Raw genomic sequence first — 18,697 nt, forward strand, 5'->3', positions numbered from 1 at the left:
CCCCCCCCCCCCCGGAGCACGATGCCGCGCAGGAATGTGAAAGGCTCCCGCCCGCCGCCATTTTCTTTCTTTCTTGGCAGGCAGCGAGTGGGGCAGGAGGCGGCGGCCGAGCGAGCATGGCGGACTACTCCACCGTGCCCCCTCCTGCTGCGGGCGCGCCCGGGGGAGGCGGCGGCGGAGGTGGAGGAGTGAACGATGCCTTTAAAGACGCGCTGCAGAGGGCTAGGCAGGTGTGTGCGAGGAGGGAAGGTGCCTCGGGCCTCCGGCCTCCGGCAGCCCCTCACCGGGCCGCGACGCTGAGGGGATGTGAGGAGGAGCCCGGCCGCCGGGGTGTGCACGAGGGGGGCAGCCCCATCCCGTCCCCGCAGTTCCTTCCTCATGCACTCTTGGCGGGGCGGCGGGCGGGTTTCCAGCCTCGGGGAGCAAATCTCGGCCGGAGACTGCCGGAGCAGCGCCTTATCGCCGCCCGGCGCTGCAGGGCCGCGGAGCGAGGCAGAGAATGGAGGCGGCCCAGCAGCGCGGCCCTCGTTGTGCGCCCCGTATTGTGTGCCCTCGGGCGCCCTCCTCGGTGCCCGCTAACCTGCTCAGACCGGTTGGAAGGGCTGCGGCCTGCGCAGCGAGGGCGGCCCGGCCTTCGGAAGCTCTTTATGCCGAAGTTTCATTTAGGGATTTTTCACCACGGGCGATGATTTCGCAGGCGAATTTTTCGCCTAGGCTGGTAATGACCGATGGCGGTTTTGGCAGCGTTTGAACATTTCGTGTAGTTGACGTTATTGAGGTTTAAAATAGTTTTTGTAGTCAGTTTCTTCGTGATACTGCAGTGTTTCTTGAGGAATGGGTAAAAAAGGAAAAATTCCCTCTAGGAGAAAAAAAGCTATTGCTATTTGAAGGGTAGAGTTTATTCAATTGATGGAAAATACAGGAACCGTTGGTGTTAAAAAATGAGCTCAGGTCTGTTAAAGACATTTAAAAATTAATGTCCATTTACACAGATTCCAGCAGTAGTTTTTATTTTGGATCACTTTAATATGCGTCGTCTAAAGCACTTAATAATGCCGTTCAGAAGACATATTTTTTGTTTTAAATTCACATCTAGTTTTTGTTTAGATTGCAGCAAAAATTGGAGGAGATGCTGGTACATCAATGAATTCAAATGACTACGGTTATGGAGGACAAAAAAGACCTCTTGAGGATGGAGGTATGCACTCGTTACTGCTGCACATATTGTTGTTCAGTATGGCCACGATGCCAAGAAAATTGCAGGTGGCTTCTTTGTTGTTTTTTTCCATAGCACAGTGAAAAAACATTTTGTTCCCTTTATAGATCGTGACATGCATTTTCATTTTCTGTTTAATGGGCAAATTTCTTTGAAACCATTGTGCTCTAATTTGAAGTGAATATAAGCCTGTTTTAAAATATTTTAAGCGTGGCTTATAAACTATAAAGAAGATAATGTATGCCGGGGAGGGGGGCAGATAAATTCACGGCTGAGAAACACTTCTACAGGTATGTTACTGAAGTCTTTTGTTTGTTACGTGAGACAGATTGCACTTCCTAAATTATAATTAGAATGGGAAGTGGTTACTCTTTAGATTGTTTCATATACTTTATTATTGCACAGGTTCAAATAGATGTATTTATGCATTTCATTGTAAAAGCATAGGACTTTTTAAAAAAAAGACATGAAAGTACATTTTCTACCTTGTAGACATTTTCAATTAGTTGGATATTAAAGCATATAGCGTATGTGAACCCTGATAAGATCATACTTAAATCCCCTAGCTTCTTGCAGCTTTTTGGATTTGCCTTACAATGCAGTAAAGTTTTTGTCTGAAATGTGTGCGTTTCCTCTTCTGTCTCTTACTAAGCAGTCAGTTTTAAGTTAACAGGGTTTGGTATGTTTAATATATACAAAAAATCCTGGCTAAATTGTGGAAAAAAATCTTTGAGCGTGTTGAAATGTTCACATAGGTCTTATAAAAGAGCAATGCCTTTTTTTTCCTTTGAGAGACGATTGAAACTCAGTCTCCAGAATGTAACTAAGGCTTTATATCAGGAGTTCTTGTGTCCTGTAATAAAGTTTTTTTCTATTAATGGTGAGGTTTTTAATATACAAAAATGAGCTAATGATGCTTCAGATGATATATGTAATGTATTCTTTTTATTTTATGTGTAGATGGCTCTTGGACAAGTCCGAGCAGTACAACACACTGGGAGGGAATGCCCTCTCCTTTTAAAGGCAGGAATTTTTATTTATTACCTGTGTTTAGTATGTAAACATGACATAAACTAGTGGATCTTTCTGGATTGACACAAATATTTCTTGGAATATGTGTCTGAATTTTTGCTGCACATAAATTATGGTGGTTCATATAACCTTTATTTTGGGGTGGGAAGGAAGCATCTGAAGTCTATCTTTCCAGATACAGGTTAATTATGCCTTTTATTCCTTTACTGTAGAAAAAGGATTGGATGGTAGTGATGTAGTTGCTTTGAGTCTGCTTTTTTTTTGAAGTTTTATGCTATGAAATGCTTGATATTTGGATAGGAATTTCATACCAACATTCAGATTGAGACTGCATTGCTGTGTGATGCTGTTTTATTTCCAAATATTTGATCTAGATTTGTGGTCATTGTCAGATTTTTTTCTTTAAATTGTTGTTAATTTTTATATGAATTTTATTTTTTTTCTTTTCTTTTTTTTTTAACTATAGAAGCATCATTAGCTTGAGCAACCAACAAAGCTAAACTTTGTTCCTTGTCTTAGTTAAGTTTCAGTGACTGGGTATCTATGAGCAATCTACAGTGTGTTCTGAAAACTGCCTTTTGTTAACCTACTGAATAGACATATGGAAAAACCTAACATCTTTTCAGCTGTACTAACCAAGTGCTGAGTGTTCGTGAGATTCTTTCTTTTATTCAGAAGATCAACTCCCTGAAATTGGAGAAAAAAAAAAAGGAAAATAAAAAAAGGAAAGGGGGACTAAAGTACACTGGAAAGTTACAATTTACACTAAAAGGTGTAAGCACTTCTTGAATTTCTTGGCAAAAAAATTTAAAAAATCTTAATTTTACAGATCAACCAGATGCTAAGAAAGTTGCTCCTCAGAATGACTGTAAGTAATTTTTATTTTGTTGTAAAAAATAATAATAATAAAAACTAAGCAAGTTGTAACATTTTCAAAACAAGAATTTGAAACAGTGTTCTGGTAGGTGATATTTTAATCGGTGAGATAGAAAGAATGACTGGGAGCTTGTCTTAGTTCTTTGAAGCAGTGCAAATCTGCTTGTTAAAACTGACAAGATCATATTAGCAACAGTTGAGAATCTTTTGGCTATGTTTTTAGACTTCTTGATAACAATTCTTATAAAGTAGTTTGGACAAAAGTATACAAATAAGTGTTATCAGATTAGAGACTTAACTGTGAATCAGGCTGTTTGGATTTAATTTTGAAAATATTTATTTGTAGCTTTTGGAAATCAACTACCACCAATGCATCAACAACAACGGTAAGTTATGTTACATCTTACATAAAGTTTTCCATTGTACTAAAAAAAAAAAAAATCAACAGATTCTTTTATAAAAGTGATACCAATGCATAAAACAATTGCACAAATCAAGATTTGTGATAATGTTGAAATGTAGCTTCAACAGTCCCAAGCCAAACCCTTAAAATACATCTGGTAAAATCCTGCTGGCTATGTCTTTCTCTTGGCAGCCAATGCTATGTATCAAAAATAGTATAAGGAAAATGAATTGCTGTTGCTTGGTATTTGAGCGTACGTAGAATAACTAAAAGTTGGAAGCAGATCTGAGGGGAAGGGGATTGACACTATCTTGTAAACAACATGGAAAAGTAATGGGTTTAAAAAATAAGTAGAAAAGAGGTGGGCTTAACACAGCTTATTGTTCATTTACATTTGGTACAACTTATTGGTTTCCACTATTCTTTTCTTCCTTAACCACTTCCAACTATTATTTTTATCCTTTACCTGATAACTTTGCTCCACATAGCTTATGGTGCTCCATACCCCCTTTATTTTGGGGTGGGAGGGAAGTTTTTTCAGATACAGGTTAATTATGCCTTTTATTTCTTTACTGTACAGAAAGGATTGATAAAATTCTGAAATTTGTGTATTTTCAGAACATACAGATAAAACTTTTTTGATGCTACGCTGGCCTTTTCTTATACACACCTTGCTAATAGGAAAGGGTGAAAGAAAACAGATTGATTCATGTTAAACTTTGTGGTCACTTTTGTATAGTCTTAGTTCTTGTGTGTGAGTTTTCAAGTTAGCAGGAGGCAGGAATGCCAGGTTAATGGTTGGGGCACTAACTAACTTCCTCAGTTTAATAGGATGGTATGTCTGAATTTAATGTCTGTTTGGTCTCTGAATGGTAACTGTCCTTTGTTTGATTTAACCATTCTACAGGTCTGTGATGACAGAGGAGTACAAAGTTCCAGATGGGATGGTTGGATTCAGTAAGTAGTCTGGACATAGTGTTGCAGTATTGTGAGGGATTTTAACAGATGCTTTTTTTACAAATAACTTTTTCTGTATTTTTTTTCTCCAAGTCATTGGCAGAGGTGGAGAGCAGATCTCACGCATACAGCAAGAATCTGGATGTAAAATACAGATTGCACCTGGTAACTATTCATGTTTTTTGAATTTGTTGTTTTTTGTGGTAGAAAGTTCAGAAGACTGATCATCGCTTCTGAGTGCTTTCATCTATACCTTAATTTAAGGTGTATTTTATTGTTTTTGTGCTAATTGTGGTTATCACGGGCTAAAGAAGTACAAAATGTTGCAGTAGACTGATTTTTCTACCTCGGTGAAATTCCAGTAGTTTGTGTATTGCATTTAGTTTCACTGACTCTTTCTGCTTAAGACTGGCTAAACTGGCTTTATTTTGTGACCTTAGATAGTGGGGGCTTGCCTGAAAGATCCTGTATGCTGACTGGAACACCAGAATCTGTTCAGTAAGTAACACAAATTCCTTATATCCATATTTGAATGCACTAAACGCTTCTTTAGATGTAAATACCATGTTTAGCTACTCTGTTTATAATATATTTTGCTTCCATTAGAGAGGCAATCTGGTGACAAATGTCTATAAAGAGAAAAGGCCCTGATGCTTTAGTCAGATTCCTCAGCATACTTGTTATTTTAAGACAAAAGTATGGGTATAATTACTGAACTGACATTTCAAAGTCCCAATTTTGTTGTAGATTATTTATCTAGCAGTGTACTGCTAGAGAGAATGTACTGCATCTTGAGAATGAAATAAGTGAACTTATACTTCTGGGGAGAAAACATGTTAACATATGCAGAAATGAAGTTAACCAAAATTTGAAAAATGACAGGGAAAATAAGGAAAATCACTGAAATGTAAGATGTTACTCAAAGCCCGTTCTGTCAGAGTTGTTAAATATGTATTTGGTATAAACCAACATACATGCAAAGTTATGAAAGTAATGCCTATGTACTACCAACCAGCAAAATTAACTTTATCCTTTCTATGTCGAAGGAAGAGGGCAATAGCAACAAAATTTTTTGTTTGTTTACTGGAACAGAAATTTATAATTACTTAGCTTAATTTCCTGGCTTGGCTGGGAATGATCATAAACACAGTGGTATATTTGGTAGTGCTTCATTAGTTGTTCCCACTTTGTTTTCAGGTAAGGCCTGCAGCTAACTACTTCTCCTTTGTGAAAGTAGCATGGCATTCACCTCTTACCTTGCAGCCATGTATGCTGCTCTTCATGAACTCATTCCCTTGTGGGAGTTTCCTTTCCAATTATAGTTTATTCTGTTTGCATGTTAGAGGGAAGAGTTTTTAACCAATATTAGTACTGTAATCATGATCTTATTTTGATGGCAACTGACTTACATCTGAGGTAAATGTACACTTGCTTTTGTCCACTGTTGTTGTAATAGTTATAAGTACAAAGACCCTTTGCAAGCTGAATCAAGCAGCAGCTGTGACCGTGTTGAATATTAAGTGTTATGTTCTATGTAATTATATTCAGGGATTTTTCTTTGTGTTTGGTAAAGAATTACCTTTTATGTTCTGACTTTGCGGTGATTTTAGGTCTACCACATTATTTTGCTATTAGTTTCCTAAGTTTCTGATGCAGATTTACTGAGTTTTTCCTGACATCTTAGAATGAAAGTGACTGCATTTCTTCTGCAGAAATTTTTCAGCAGATAGTAATTTTGCAGAGGGCCTTTTGGCATTCTTGGTGTTTCTCAGTGTAGCTGCAAATTGTGAATTGATTTTTTTTTTTTATTTATTAATTTTTAGCAGAGCCATGTATGTTGTAATTCAACTAATTTAAGTACCTTAGAAGATGACCTGTGAATTTAATAACTTGGACTGGGGTAACTTACAGACCCTAAAGTGTTTTGATGCAGCTCAGGATGTGGTTGGCTTCCAGGGTTGTGAGTGTACATTGCCGGCTCATGTTTTTCCATCAGCCAACACCCTCAAGTCGTTCTTCTCAGAGCTGTTCTCGATCCATTTCCTGCCTAGCCTGTATTTTGTGTTTGGGATTGCACAAACCATGGTGGTTAGTGATCTTAAAGATAGTTAATTTCCACAAACATGGCAAAACTCATTGGTCAGATGAGGTAATACCCTTAATTGTTAAAGTAGCTGCTGGATGTGTTCTGCATTTTGATGCTAGAGGAGTACACATTGGAAAGAGACCTGGCAAAAGCATAAAAATATTTCCCCAAAAGGGAGTTGTGTCATGTTTCATACTAGATTACTTCTTCTTTCAAGATTCTGAAGGGAACCTACACTGGGTTGTGCTCTGAGTATTTTTTAAATATGTGTATATGCAGCAATGGGTGCCCTTCTGAAACTAAGAACCAAGTGAATAAAGGTGTTGATCCTTTTTTTTTTTATTAATAGGATTTCTTCCAAGCAGAACAGGTTTGGGCAAGTGATAACTGTAGGAGTAAGTGTATTTATAAACACTTATATTCCTTTACAGATCAGCAAAAAGATTACTTGATCAGATAGTTGAAAAGGGAAGACCTGCACCTGGCTTTCATCATGGTGATGGACCTGGAAATGCAGTCCAAGAAATTATGATTCCAGCAAGTAAAGCAGGATTAGTTATTGGTAAAGGTGGAGAGACAATTAAACAATTACAGGTATATATGAATCTTGTTTTTAAATGTGGTAATAGCAGATCTGGATTTGAGTGGGTATTGACCTCCCTTTTGCTGAATAGGAGCGAGCAGGTGTCAAAATGGTCATGATTCAAGATGGTCCACAGAACACTGGTGCAGACAAGCCCCTTAGGATAACTGGAGACCCTTATAAAGTTCAAGTAAGGAGTCCTTCAGAATTCATAGTATTTCAAAATCCATTCTGATGTTGCAATACCTAAACAGAATTTCACTCTTTTTATAGCAAGCCAAGGAAATGGTGCTGGAGTTAATTCGTGATCAAGGTGGCTTTAGAGAGGTGCGCAACGAATATGGGTCAAGAATAGGAGGAAATGAAGGGATAGACGTAAGCATGGTTGAAAAACTTGTTCACTGTATTTTGAGATGTTAATGTCAAAATGTTAATGTGGTTTATACCATTGAAAGTTATTAACCCAATTCCAAAATGTTTGTGACATGTAAGTATTACTTGATTGTTGATGAAGATTTGCCTTTAAATGGTGTGCAGTATTCACTTTATATTACCAGCAGTTCTGAAGAGCTTCAGTTAGCTGGAGAATTTAAGTCTTAACAATTTGTCTTAAGTTTTATGACTAAGTACATAATGATGGATGTCATAGAAATTGGAGTTTGGCCATTACAGAAGAATATGTAATTCCACCTGTTATGCAAGTCATGAGCCTAGTAATTGTTCATGAGAGATGAATCTGAAAGTTACATCCGCTAGAATCTGTGGTTAAGGCCCATTAGAACTTTTGTTCTTTGTGGGAAGCATAATTTCAATTGCTGCTACTATAAGAACTTGCAGTATACAGGCTGTTTCTTTTTGATGTTTTCCTTCAGAATTTGCTGAGTTTATGTCTTAATAGTTGATACTAAAAAAATGCACTCCTCAAAAAGCCTGAAGTAGCATAGAGCTGGCCCTAGTTTAATATTATGTGACCACTTAAATTTTGCCTATTTGGTAGGAATGTTTGCGTTATCAACATCTTGTAAAAATCTGTTCTCTTTTAAGGTTCCAATACCACGATTTGCTGTAGGTATTGTAATTGGAAGAAACGGGGAGATGATAAAAAAGATACAGAATGATGCTGGTGTTAGGATCCAATTTAAGCCAGGTTGGTAATATGTGCATAATTTACTGTGAATGAATACAAGTTGAATGGATCGCATATACTGGAATAGTTCGTTTTTATTCCAGATGATGGAACAACTCCAGATAGAATAGCCCAAATCACAGGGCCTCCTGACAGATGTCAGCATGCTGCAGAAATTATTACAGATCTCCTTCGAAGTGTTCAGGTTGGGTAATACTTAACGTTATTTGTATTAACATTTTAATATTTAACATGTTAACATTTAAAATTTCCTGCTTGGCTTTTGGAAGGACATAATGTTTTTAAAATGAGTGTATAACAATAAGGTAACGTATGTAATAGTATCATCTAAATCTCCTTCAAAGTTAAGTCTGGAATATCAAAGTTTGTTTTTACAACTACAGTTTTGGAAGTGTCAGGATGGCAATGGTAATATGGATCCATAGACATGGTGCTCGATTTGTTTTCTTTTTAGAGCTGCTTCTTCTGTTGTCTTGTAGTAATAGCTAATATGCTGTTGCTTTTAGGTTGAAATCAGTGTTTAAAAGATGGTTTTAAATACTTATTACAAGATAGACCCCACCACTGCATTTACAGAAATCAGGCAGAAATGATACCTTTGTACATGTGAAACTTCCTGCTTTTTTTGAACATCATTTCCTTCCTTGTCTTTTGTATGCAGAGTTCAGATCTTACAGAACACCTGAATTACGTTTTAAATTTATTTTACCAAAACTGAGTAATAACATCAGATTTTTCTTAACAAATGGTGTGATTATTCCAATCTAAAGTAACATGCTGACTTTAGTGATCGATTTAGGGTAATTTTCATAGAATGTGTTCATTTGCGGCTTTTTCTTTTTAGGCTGGCAACCCTGGTGGACCAGGACCTGGTGGTCGAGGAAGGGGTAGAGGTCAAGGCAACTGGAACATGGGGCCACCTGGTGGATTACAGGAATTCAATTTTATTGTTCCCACTGGCAAAACTGGATTAATCATTGGCAAAGGCAATGTATCTTACATATATGCGTGTGTGTGTGTCTGTGTAGTTAAAAAAAAAAATCTTTCCTGTTTCTACAAACAGCCATGCTAGAGAGGTATTTCAAGAGCTACTTTGCAAGTAGCTTTGTGTACAGTACTCCTACTATTCTTTTTATTTTTTTCAGTATTCTTTTCCTCATCAAAACACATACCTCAATATCAAGAAGCAATCAATTTTTCTGACGCCTGTTTTTAATAGTAATAAAAACTAACCTACATTGGTAGTGTTTGGTAGCTTCTTAGATAGATATTTTAATTAACATGGATTTGAAATTGCTTCATTAGCCTAGAGTTAATGCATCTGTAAATCACTTTTAAAACTAATTTTCATATATTAAGGTGATGATCTTTACAGTGGAATCACAGATAAGGTATTGTTACAGGTGTTTATTAAAATGGTCGCTTTTCATATAATTTTGCTTTAAAAATAATTTATTGTATGCTTCTAAATGAAAATTTTAATCTTTTGTAATGTGTTTTCCAGACACAAGTAGGCTGACATAGTTCAGTTCTTGACCTGACAGGTTGATTTTTTTATTACTATTTTTATTTTTCTTCAAAATGCCAAGTGACCTCTGTTCTGAAAATGTTGCGCCTGCTAATGATACAAGTAACTTCTTGGGTTTCTATAAGAGGAGGAACTGGTTTAGGGGAATTTATCTTTCTGGTTTTAGTGCACTGCAGAAAATACGGATGTTAGCATCTGTTCATTTTCTGGGGGGTTTTGTCATCTGTTCTTAACTACTGCTTTATAGGCACGTTAGGCTTTAATTTTGTATTTACTGGTAACTGTATCAGTTGTTATTCATAACTAATCTTATATTTTTACATGAACAGGAGAAAAACTGTATTGTAGGAATTACTTTTTTTTTCTGAGTAACAACATTGTGGTCTTAAAATATTTTTACTCGTTTATTGCAATTAAGGCTCTACCTACAACGAAGAGGCTCTTCGTGTTATGAGAACAATGTTTTTATACAGCATAGGTTACTTACCAGTTCTTAAACTTCCATATCGTTTATTTTCTCTAATTTGACCGAATCTTGGTGTTTTTGTTTTAATGCATATCATAAATACTCTATATTGCATTGTAGGGGGTGAAACTATCAAAAGTATAAGCCAGCAGTCTGGTGCTAGAATAGAACTTCAAAGAAATCCTCCACCTAATGCGGATCCAAACATGAAGATGTTTACTATCCGTGGAACACCCCAGCAAATAGATTATGCGCGGCAACTTATAGAAGAAAAGATTGGAGTAAGTTTATAACTATTTTTTCTTCTACTATTACAACTAAATAGAACAGGAAGCTAGTTTCCTTTTTTTTATTATTATTTCAGTTTTGAATTATCAGATAGTTGATAATAAAGAGCAGTAATCTGTGTTGTTTAAAGTGATAAAACTGCCAATTTAAGATTACATTGATGCAAATAAACAAGAACTTGAAACAGGTGCTTTATTCAGTGTAGTATAGTTTTTTGTTTTCTAATGGTATGTTCTTGAAGATGCCCACTTTGTGTATAACAAAACATTTGACAACTTCAGAGGTATCCTTGGTATTCTTAAAACTACTAAACTACAGGTTTTGTATTTCAGGCTATGTTTAGATGCAGTTTTAATTCTTTAGGTACAGTTTATGTTCTTAAAACACACTGTACTTCGTTTGCATGTGTATGCATGTAAACAAGTTGACAACCTGTTTTCTGTACCTGATCTTACACACATCTAATTATTAAGATTAGCCTGATATAGACATGTCAGTTAATTTTTAAACAATGATGTCCTTTTGTTGTTTAAACAACTTTTAGAAAAATGCATGTTTATTTGTAAAAAATTTTTATCAAGAAAACTGTAATAAATGCAACTTAGTTATTAATGCCATAGCTGCTTTTAAGTGTATTCGTTAATTAGTTATAAACCTAATTTATCAATTACCAAAAAGACTTTTCTCCAGTGAATGTCTTTTAAGAGCCATCAAATCTTTTAGACTGCATTCTTAAATTGTTCAGATTTATCCTTCTAAACTGCAGAAGAGCAAGGACTTTGGGTTTATTTTCATCTGTGCTCTACTTCTATTGTACAGGGTCCAGTAAATCCATTGGGTCCACCTGTTCCTCATGGACCCCATGGTGTTGTTCCTGGTCCACATGGACCACCTGGGCCACCAGGTCCTGGTGCTCCCATGGGACCATATAACCCAGCTCCTTATAATCCAGGGCCTCCTGGCCCTGCACCTCAGTAAGTACTACTTCAGCTAGCTTCCTCTTTTTTTTGTTTTTTTTTTTTTATGGTGATCCTGGGACTGACTTTCACTGTGCATTCCTTACTTGGTGTTTTATAGTGGTCCTCCAGCCCCATATGCTCCACAGGGATGGGGAAATGCTTATCCACATTGGCAGCCACCAAATCCGCCAGATCCAGGTAAGAAATGTCACAGTTTACTGTAGTGTGATACACTTTCAGTGAAATCCCCTTTGTCCTCACAAATATGTGTTCTTATTGCATTTGTGTTATGCTAGTAAATCAGAAAAATTTGCTGTTCTTCAGGTTTTTCTTCATACATGCTCAATTTATATGTTTTACGCTTCTGTGTTGCTTGATTTGTTGAAATTCAGTTGTCACAGCTGGAATATGCTTCTTTAATGAACATTTTTGATCTTGTATCCCAATTTATGCTACTTCTTACAAGGTGCTTGCTTAACTGATTTTGTGCAAATCAGTTCATTTTTCTTGTAATGGAATATGATTAGCTTTTGTTTTTACATAAAGTTCTTTAATTAGGATGTATTTTCTTTCCTAATACTCAATGAGTTTTTTGTTTTATTTCAAACAGTGTCCCTGATCCTGACTTTGCACAGTATGCTGTATTATGTATTTCTAGCTTTTGTTCACCTATGTGAAATTGCTCCTCAGAATATGGTACAAATATCTTTTGTTCAATCCTTCTTGTGGATTAAAACTTCTGTTGAACTGCTGCAAGTAAAGTAGATAGGATTATGTATTTTGAGGCTTTGCTTGTAATGGTTTTGTATATCCTTCTGAAAGCCATCTTTGTAGAATCTGTTTCTTCTATTTCTGTTTATCTTTGTCAAAATCAGGATTTTTTTCTTAATTACAACTTCTCAAAGTTTTAGTCTCCTGCCTTTCTTTGTTACATCCTTTGGTTGGACTAGAGCGAGTGGGGAAACTGAACTGCAGTCCCAGAAGGCATGGTAAGGCTAGATACTTCAGTCACTTGTACCTCATTTGTTTGAGGTAGACCTTCTTCAGAACTTCAACTGAAAGATCTCCAATTTGATTTTTGTTTTAAATTGAGTAAATATTTTCTGATAGCCACTGGTCCTGATAAAAGTGAAAAAGGATAGGGCTTTGGAGAATGTTGAAATCTACAGAGTTCTGTTCATATTCAAGTCTTTCATATATCTGTTCTTGGCAAAGACCCATCTCCATTTTCAGTTCCCAGACTTCTGTGGTAGCTCTGCATGTTTTCCATTAGTATTAAAAATGTCTGTTGTCAGTATTTAATAGCAAAATGATTCAAAGTGACTTGACTTGAATTCTCAGCCTACCAACTGTCATTTATTGCAATACCACTGCCAAAATGTTTCAGTCTTCACTCTTACCTTTTCCTTGTTTTATGAAGTTATTCATCTGCATAAAGATATGTAAGAAAAATGACAAATGCTCATCTTGATGTCATCTTGATGATTTTATCATTGTTTTTCAGATAAATACTTGTCTCGCAAATCTAATGAAGTTTTTCCTAGGTGCAGCTGAAATCAGTGGTTCTTTTGACTAGCATTTACTTGAATGGATTTTGTACAGGTGTCCATACACTCACTTATTTCGATGAAATAATTGGGTTATTGTAGTCATTTTTTCAGATATGTTTTCTCCAAAACCATGCTTGTGTCTTGTGACACGACAGTGGAGCTAGTTACTAGATTTCTTTGGAGATATAGTGAATCCCACATGGTGTTCTCCTATTCTAGAAAAATAGCTACTAAGGGGTGTTGGGTGGAACCAAGCAATGTCTTCTTTGATATTTACAGGTAACTTTAGAGTAGTACATGTTAGTTTTGTGTTAAATGACACTGACAATATCAGTTGCATCTGTCATGAGCAAACAGTGTTGTTTCTTTATCCAAGCTGTTCAATAGATGTGGTGTTTCCTCCTGCTGTACACTTTGTTCAGTAACTAAACATGTTAAGCTGGGTATGTAGCTGTTTGGGTTGCGTGGAAACATTCTCGTAATGCATACATAATAGGTTATCCCTTGACAATCTTTCTCTTTCCCCAGAAAACTTGAGCACAGTTTCAGGGCATATTGTTTACATCCACTGTTGTCAATGCAAGCAGTGTATTTCTAAAAGAGAAACAGCCTGTTAACTTTGCTTTCTATATGCTGATCTATTATATGCATTTTAACTGGTTACATTTGACTTTACTGCCAAATGACATACTGCATGAAATTTATTGTGTTTCATGTCTCTGCTTTGTTCAAGGATTTTTTTTCTCTTCAGTTAGTCACTCACCTGTTTTTGGCTTGGGGGAATATTCTTTCGTTCCTATAGTTCTCCTAAAATATTTTGTTGTGTCTGTCCTATGTGAAGTTTTTCCAACGTTTGGCCCCATTTATTTGCAGATACTTTTGTTCTTTAAGGATACGAATGATGTTAAAAGATGCTGGTTGTGTTATGAAACATCATGGTCTCTAATAGTAGATTTACAATTTCTGTGGATTGCCAGTCTGTTAATGTAATCAATCTCTGTGTGATTCAGCAAGAAGAATAACCGTTCCTAAAGGCTATATGTGAAAAACATTAGAGAAATAAGACTCTAGGAAGCACCATCATTGGCCTACCTAGATGTAGTTAAAAATAAGGGAAGCATGGAGATAGCTGCAGAAGATGCAAGTGTTACAATCATTTTTTTACTAAAAAGCTGTAAGTAAACAGTGATGCTTTATAGCCATGTGAGAATTCAGGTTCTTAAAATGCTGTGTTTCTGTATTTCACTTTTGCCTTAAGATTTAACTATCAAACACTGCAAATGCCTAGTAAGACTTGTATACTTCTATTTTCAGAAATACGTATTTGGCATGCATGTGCTGGTATTGTTAGTGTGAGGCTATAATGGAAGTGAAACCATTGAAACTGTTTGGTGCTAGAATTATTCATTGTTGCTGCCATTTAGTAACATGACTAATTAAATGAGAGAATGTTTCTGCTTATATCACCTTTAAAATTAATAAATGGTGGTGTAGTAGTGTGGGTTCTAGAATGATACTATCTCAGCAGTCCCATGAAAGTCTAGCTTGTTACCATATGCTTGTCTGAAACCTGACAGAAGGTTTGTGCCAGAAAGAAAAAACAGGTTGATGTGATTACTTGGTTTAGATTTCTTTTTTTTTTGAGGAAAATACAAGTGCATAAGACAGGGTAAGTTGAGAGCAGTGTTCTGTTCGTCTTACTCTTATAAATGGTTACCTTTTGTTTCATAGGCAAGCCAGGAACAGATCCCAATTCAGCAGCATGGGCAGCTTACTATGCTCACTACTATCAGCAGCAAGCACAGCCACCACCTGCAGCCCCTCCTGGTGGACCAGCTACAACGCAAACTAATGGACAAGGTAGCAGTTCAATGAAATGAAAAATGAATTAACTTATCCTTTCTCAGGGTGCAGATGACCTATTATTTTTTATTGCTGTCTTCATATATTGGGTAAACTTATTCTAAGGTGGGTTGTTTTCTTGGGAAACTGTTGCTTATCGCCTTCAGTGTTGATTTTCTTCATTTCAGCAGTACCAAGGGTAATCTTGAATATGTCTTGTAGTATAATTCCAAAGACATACTTTTCCAGCAGCTTGGGCTGATTTAATTGCATCTTCATAGTGTGGTCAGTCACAAGTGAAACAGGAATGAGCAAAACAACTAATAGTCATTTGCTTAAACAGTTGCATCACTTCTAGTGGTTTTAGGAAAATTACTTGTAGTAGTTAGTTGTGTATTACAATCTGCATGAGGCTTAACACATTTTAATTAGTGTTTTGTACTGTGAGTGACACACAATTTGCAATTGAATTTTGAACACATGCTGAATACTTCAAGTAACTCTTCGTGATTTCTTCTAGTAATTATTTGTAGTAGCTTGGACCGCAAAGATTCTTAGGGCCAGATTTGAACAATGTAATTGAGATTGTTACTGAAAAATTCAGGTGATGATTAAGTCATTGTAAACAAACAGAAATAGTAGTTTTATTTAGAACTTTTTTGTTGCTATTGTTTAATTCAGGAGATCAGCCAAATCCAGCACCAGCAGGACAGGTTGACTATACAAAGGCATGGGAGGAGTACTACAAAAAAATGGGTATGTGTGCATGTTTTCCTTGTAGGATACTGTAGATCTGCATAACTCAGTAGATGAGTTTTTTTGTTTTGTTTTGTTTTCCTTAAAAAAAAAAATGCATTACCCATTTGTCTTCTGAGCTATAGCACCTAAAAGCCCTGATCCTTGAAGAAAATCAGAAAATGGCATTGAAGGTATTTACTTGTATTGATGCTAGTAATCAGCTTTAGCAAAATGTTTTCTACTTCAATGTCTGTAGTTGATCAGTGGGAAACACCTTTTAGATGCTTCGAGTATTTTTAAGTGTATGAAAGTATGTTTTGGAGGTCTGCTTTTTATGAAGCTGTTGATTTTCATGTTCAATATCTGTTTTGCCTATCCTGTTAAGATTATGTACCTTTTTTCTTTAACATTTGGTTTCTGTGATGAAGGTATGAAATGTCATAACTAGCCTTCATTTATATCATACACTTGCTTAAGTTGTGTTTGCTTTGCTGCATTTAAGACCTGTATTTTAAACTGCAGTTTATATGTAATTGCTAGCTTCTTAAAAATACTTTGCTTGGCCTGACTCTTAAGGATTGAAATACGTTTACGTTAAGTTAACATTAAGGCTCCTCGTTTGAATAAGGAAAGAATATGTGGTGTTGATGCTCTGGCAGAAGGTACGGTCTTTTAAATCATGGTAAGGTCTTGCATGTCAATGTTTTGGCCATACTGACTGCTCCTGGATATTATACATCATACAGATTCGTACACAGAGGCCTGACTAATGAATGGCCTTATGAATACCAGTGCTCTGGGATCTCACTTTGACGAGACATACAGTAGCATCTGGTTTTGGCCCAGCATTCTTATTTATTTTGGCACAGTGTGTTAAAATGAAACAGAAAAGTTAAAGGGATATTTCAAGAACTGTATACCATGAAAAAATGATATGAAAATTGCAATAGAAGTTTCAAAGATTTGATTTTAAGATGTAATAGACATTCTTTTTCTTCCCGTTTCATTTATATTCTGTTGTTTTGTACTTGGTGTTTTTTTGGTGTGTTTACTGTCTCTTGGTTCAGCTCACGTTCTTCAATGCAAAGTACTAGGGCTTTTTCTTTACCTTTGTAAGAGTAATTTAACTTGTTGGCTCTTACTTGTTATCTCAGGAAAGCAAAGTTTGGGTTGCACTAGTTTTGCATGTGCTCTAACTAAATACTAGCTATTGAAAAGAGTTTTGATAAGGTTTTTAGGAGCATGTCCAAAGAGGAGTATTAATTCAAGAGACATCAGGAAATGGAAGTAATTGCTCTTAAAATTCAAAGTTGATAATTCCAACACAAAAGTCAGATAAGATCAGAACTACTTGTTTTTCCTCTTAACTTCTTTTTCTGATCTTTGCCTGAAGGGGAGCTCTGCACTCCTATAAAGTGTGTTTGTAAATCATGAGAATTTCCTGCTTCTTTCAGCATGTTAAAAAAACTTCAGATGGAAGATGTAATTTCACTTAAGATCCACTTAGAAAAGAGGATGAACTGAACAAGTGGGGCTGAAGAGCAGAGATTCCCCATCTAGCACTAAATATGGAGGCAGGGAAAAACACTACCTAAAGTTTAACAGTTTAGTAATAGTAAAAATTCTGACAAATTAAAGGTTCTCCATCAGCAAGTTCTTGTGGGCTCCAGTCTCTCAAATACAGCTACTGCTGTTTGTGCTTCCTGTAGTTGTCTAATAGTACTGTTTCTGATAACTCATGCAAAAGGGGAAAAGTAGGAATTACAGCTTGTTCTTGGACTCCATTTCATTTTTTTTTCCACAGCATAGATAATTACAGAAACAATTGTTAGAAAAACTGTTGTGTCCAGTTTCAGAAAACTGAACTGAAACTTGGGACTGCCCAATGAAAATTCTAATACAGTATTCCAAAGTGGCTTCCTACTTGGGTAATAGGACACAGGTACTCACAGAGAACATGTGTTTTGCCCATGACTTTAAGTCTATAATAAGAGTGACTTGAAAATAACCTGTTTCCAACTTGGAAATATAGTGGCAAAATCCATCCTGTGTTTCACACCTTTATTTTGCTCAGGAACTATTGCTTTCAGTAACAAATACAGTTAAAAGTAAGACTAAAGAACTGTTGACATTACTTACCCACACTGGTAAATTACAGGGATCTTATAGGTGACTCGGATCCTCTGTTTTCATGGTACCCTAAGTCACGAATGCAGATAATTTGTTTCAAACTTCCTTAGTGTATTACATGTTAACAAGACAGCAGTTTAACTCTTGAAGACTTATTGGTGCTGTTGTCTTGAATTAAAGGCATACTATTTTTCTTTCTGCCTACAAGAGTTGAAACAAAGATTTCTATCGCTGGGCCCTAAAAATCTCCCAAGGATGGCAGTTCCCACTAAACATGAAGTGACATTTTAGTAAATGATCCATATGTCACTATTGGAGTTTGTAAATTTATTGTTTAAAGTTGTTACAATATAAAAATGGTAGAACTATTCTTTAATGATTCCTTAGCATTGTAGTATGAATAAGGGAAAATAAAAGCTTTCCCTTACTAGAATCACCCTCCATGTTTGAGAAGTGGAAGAAATGTAGAATCATCTGGAATTTTCTTTCTTAGCCTGCCTTAATGCGGGAGGTATTCTGTGTTTATTATGTTGCCTTTAAAGAAAGTTTATCGGTTTCACTTATTAGTGCTCCAGGTGAATCTGGATGTTAATGAGCATGTTCCAGTGCAGTTCTGTGCACTCAGGAGGTTTTGACTAAGCTGCTGAATTCTATGTGTAGTTTCAGAATGGCTTGTAATACTTAGTGGGGGAACAATACAGCTAAAATATTGCACGCTTTTACTAATGCATTCTAGGGCAGTAAGAGTAGATGTCAAACTTCCTATATTTGAATTTAAGCACTGCCCTAGCATAGCTGGTTAAATGTTGAAATATTCTTGGGTCATAAATGTACAAATATGCCTTTGATTTGACATAACTGGATTCCTACCTAACTAAATAATTTGAAAGTAGAAT

The 18,697-nt window shown here is 36.2% G+C and overlaps 1 protein-coding gene across 22 annotated transcripts in view; it reads left to right on the forward strand.

Annotated features, from left to right (window-relative positions):
- Positions 1 to 6: 6 nt before the first annotated feature.
- FUBP1 (far upstream element binding protein 1) overlaps positions 7 to 18,697 on the forward strand; it is a 40,808-nt gene continuing 22,117 nt past the window's right edge. For 11 of the 22 annotated variants that reach the window (XR_004752869.1, XR_004752876.1, XR_004752870.1 and 8 more), the window contains exons 1-19: positions 9 to 230; positions 1,108 to 1,198; positions 2,177 to 2,239; positions 3,078 to 3,116; positions 3,471 to 3,510; positions 4,435 to 4,484; positions 4,578 to 4,649; positions 4,925 to 4,982; positions 7,002 to 7,164; positions 7,245 to 7,343; positions 7,427 to 7,528; positions 8,198 to 8,300; positions 8,384 to 8,484; positions 9,145 to 9,286; positions 10,415 to 10,575; positions 11,402 to 11,556; positions 11,660 to 11,739; positions 14,823 to 14,954; positions 15,615 to 15,689. Coding sequence is in view for 13 of the 22 variants with exons in the window: in XM_035333289.1 (XP_035189180.1) it covers positions 117 to 230; positions 1,108 to 1,198; positions 2,177 to 2,239; positions 3,078 to 3,116; positions 3,471 to 3,510; positions 4,435 to 4,484; positions 4,578 to 4,649; positions 4,925 to 4,982; positions 7,002 to 7,164; positions 7,245 to 7,343; positions 7,427 to 7,528; positions 8,198 to 8,300; positions 8,384 to 8,484; positions 9,145 to 9,286; positions 10,415 to 10,575; positions 11,402 to 11,556; positions 11,660 to 11,739; positions 14,823 to 14,954; positions 15,615 to 15,689 (1,840 nt within the window). In the remaining 9 variants the exon portion in view is untranslated. Of the gene's footprint in view, positions 231 to 1,107; positions 1,199 to 2,176; positions 2,240 to 3,077; positions 3,117 to 3,470; positions 3,511 to 4,434; positions 4,485 to 4,577; positions 4,650 to 4,924; positions 4,983 to 7,001; positions 7,165 to 7,244; positions 7,344 to 7,426; positions 7,529 to 8,197; positions 8,301 to 8,383; positions 8,485 to 9,144; positions 9,287 to 10,414; positions 10,576 to 11,401; positions 11,557 to 11,659; positions 11,740 to 12,151; positions 12,469 to 14,822; positions 14,955 to 15,614; positions 15,690 to 18,697 lie in introns of those variants that run through there. The other 11 variants (XR_004752877.1, XM_035333294.1, XM_035333297.1 and 8 more) reach the window with 8 other exon arrangements.

The sequence above is a fragment of the Oxyura jamaicensis genome, chromosome 8 (genome assembly GCF_011077185.1).
Source record: "Oxyura jamaicensis isolate SHBP4307 breed ruddy duck chromosome 8, BPBGC_Ojam_1.0, whole genome shotgun sequence".
In the NCBI taxonomy this organism is placed as follows: Eukaryota; Metazoa; Chordata; class Aves; order Anseriformes; family Anatidae; genus Oxyura; species Oxyura jamaicensis.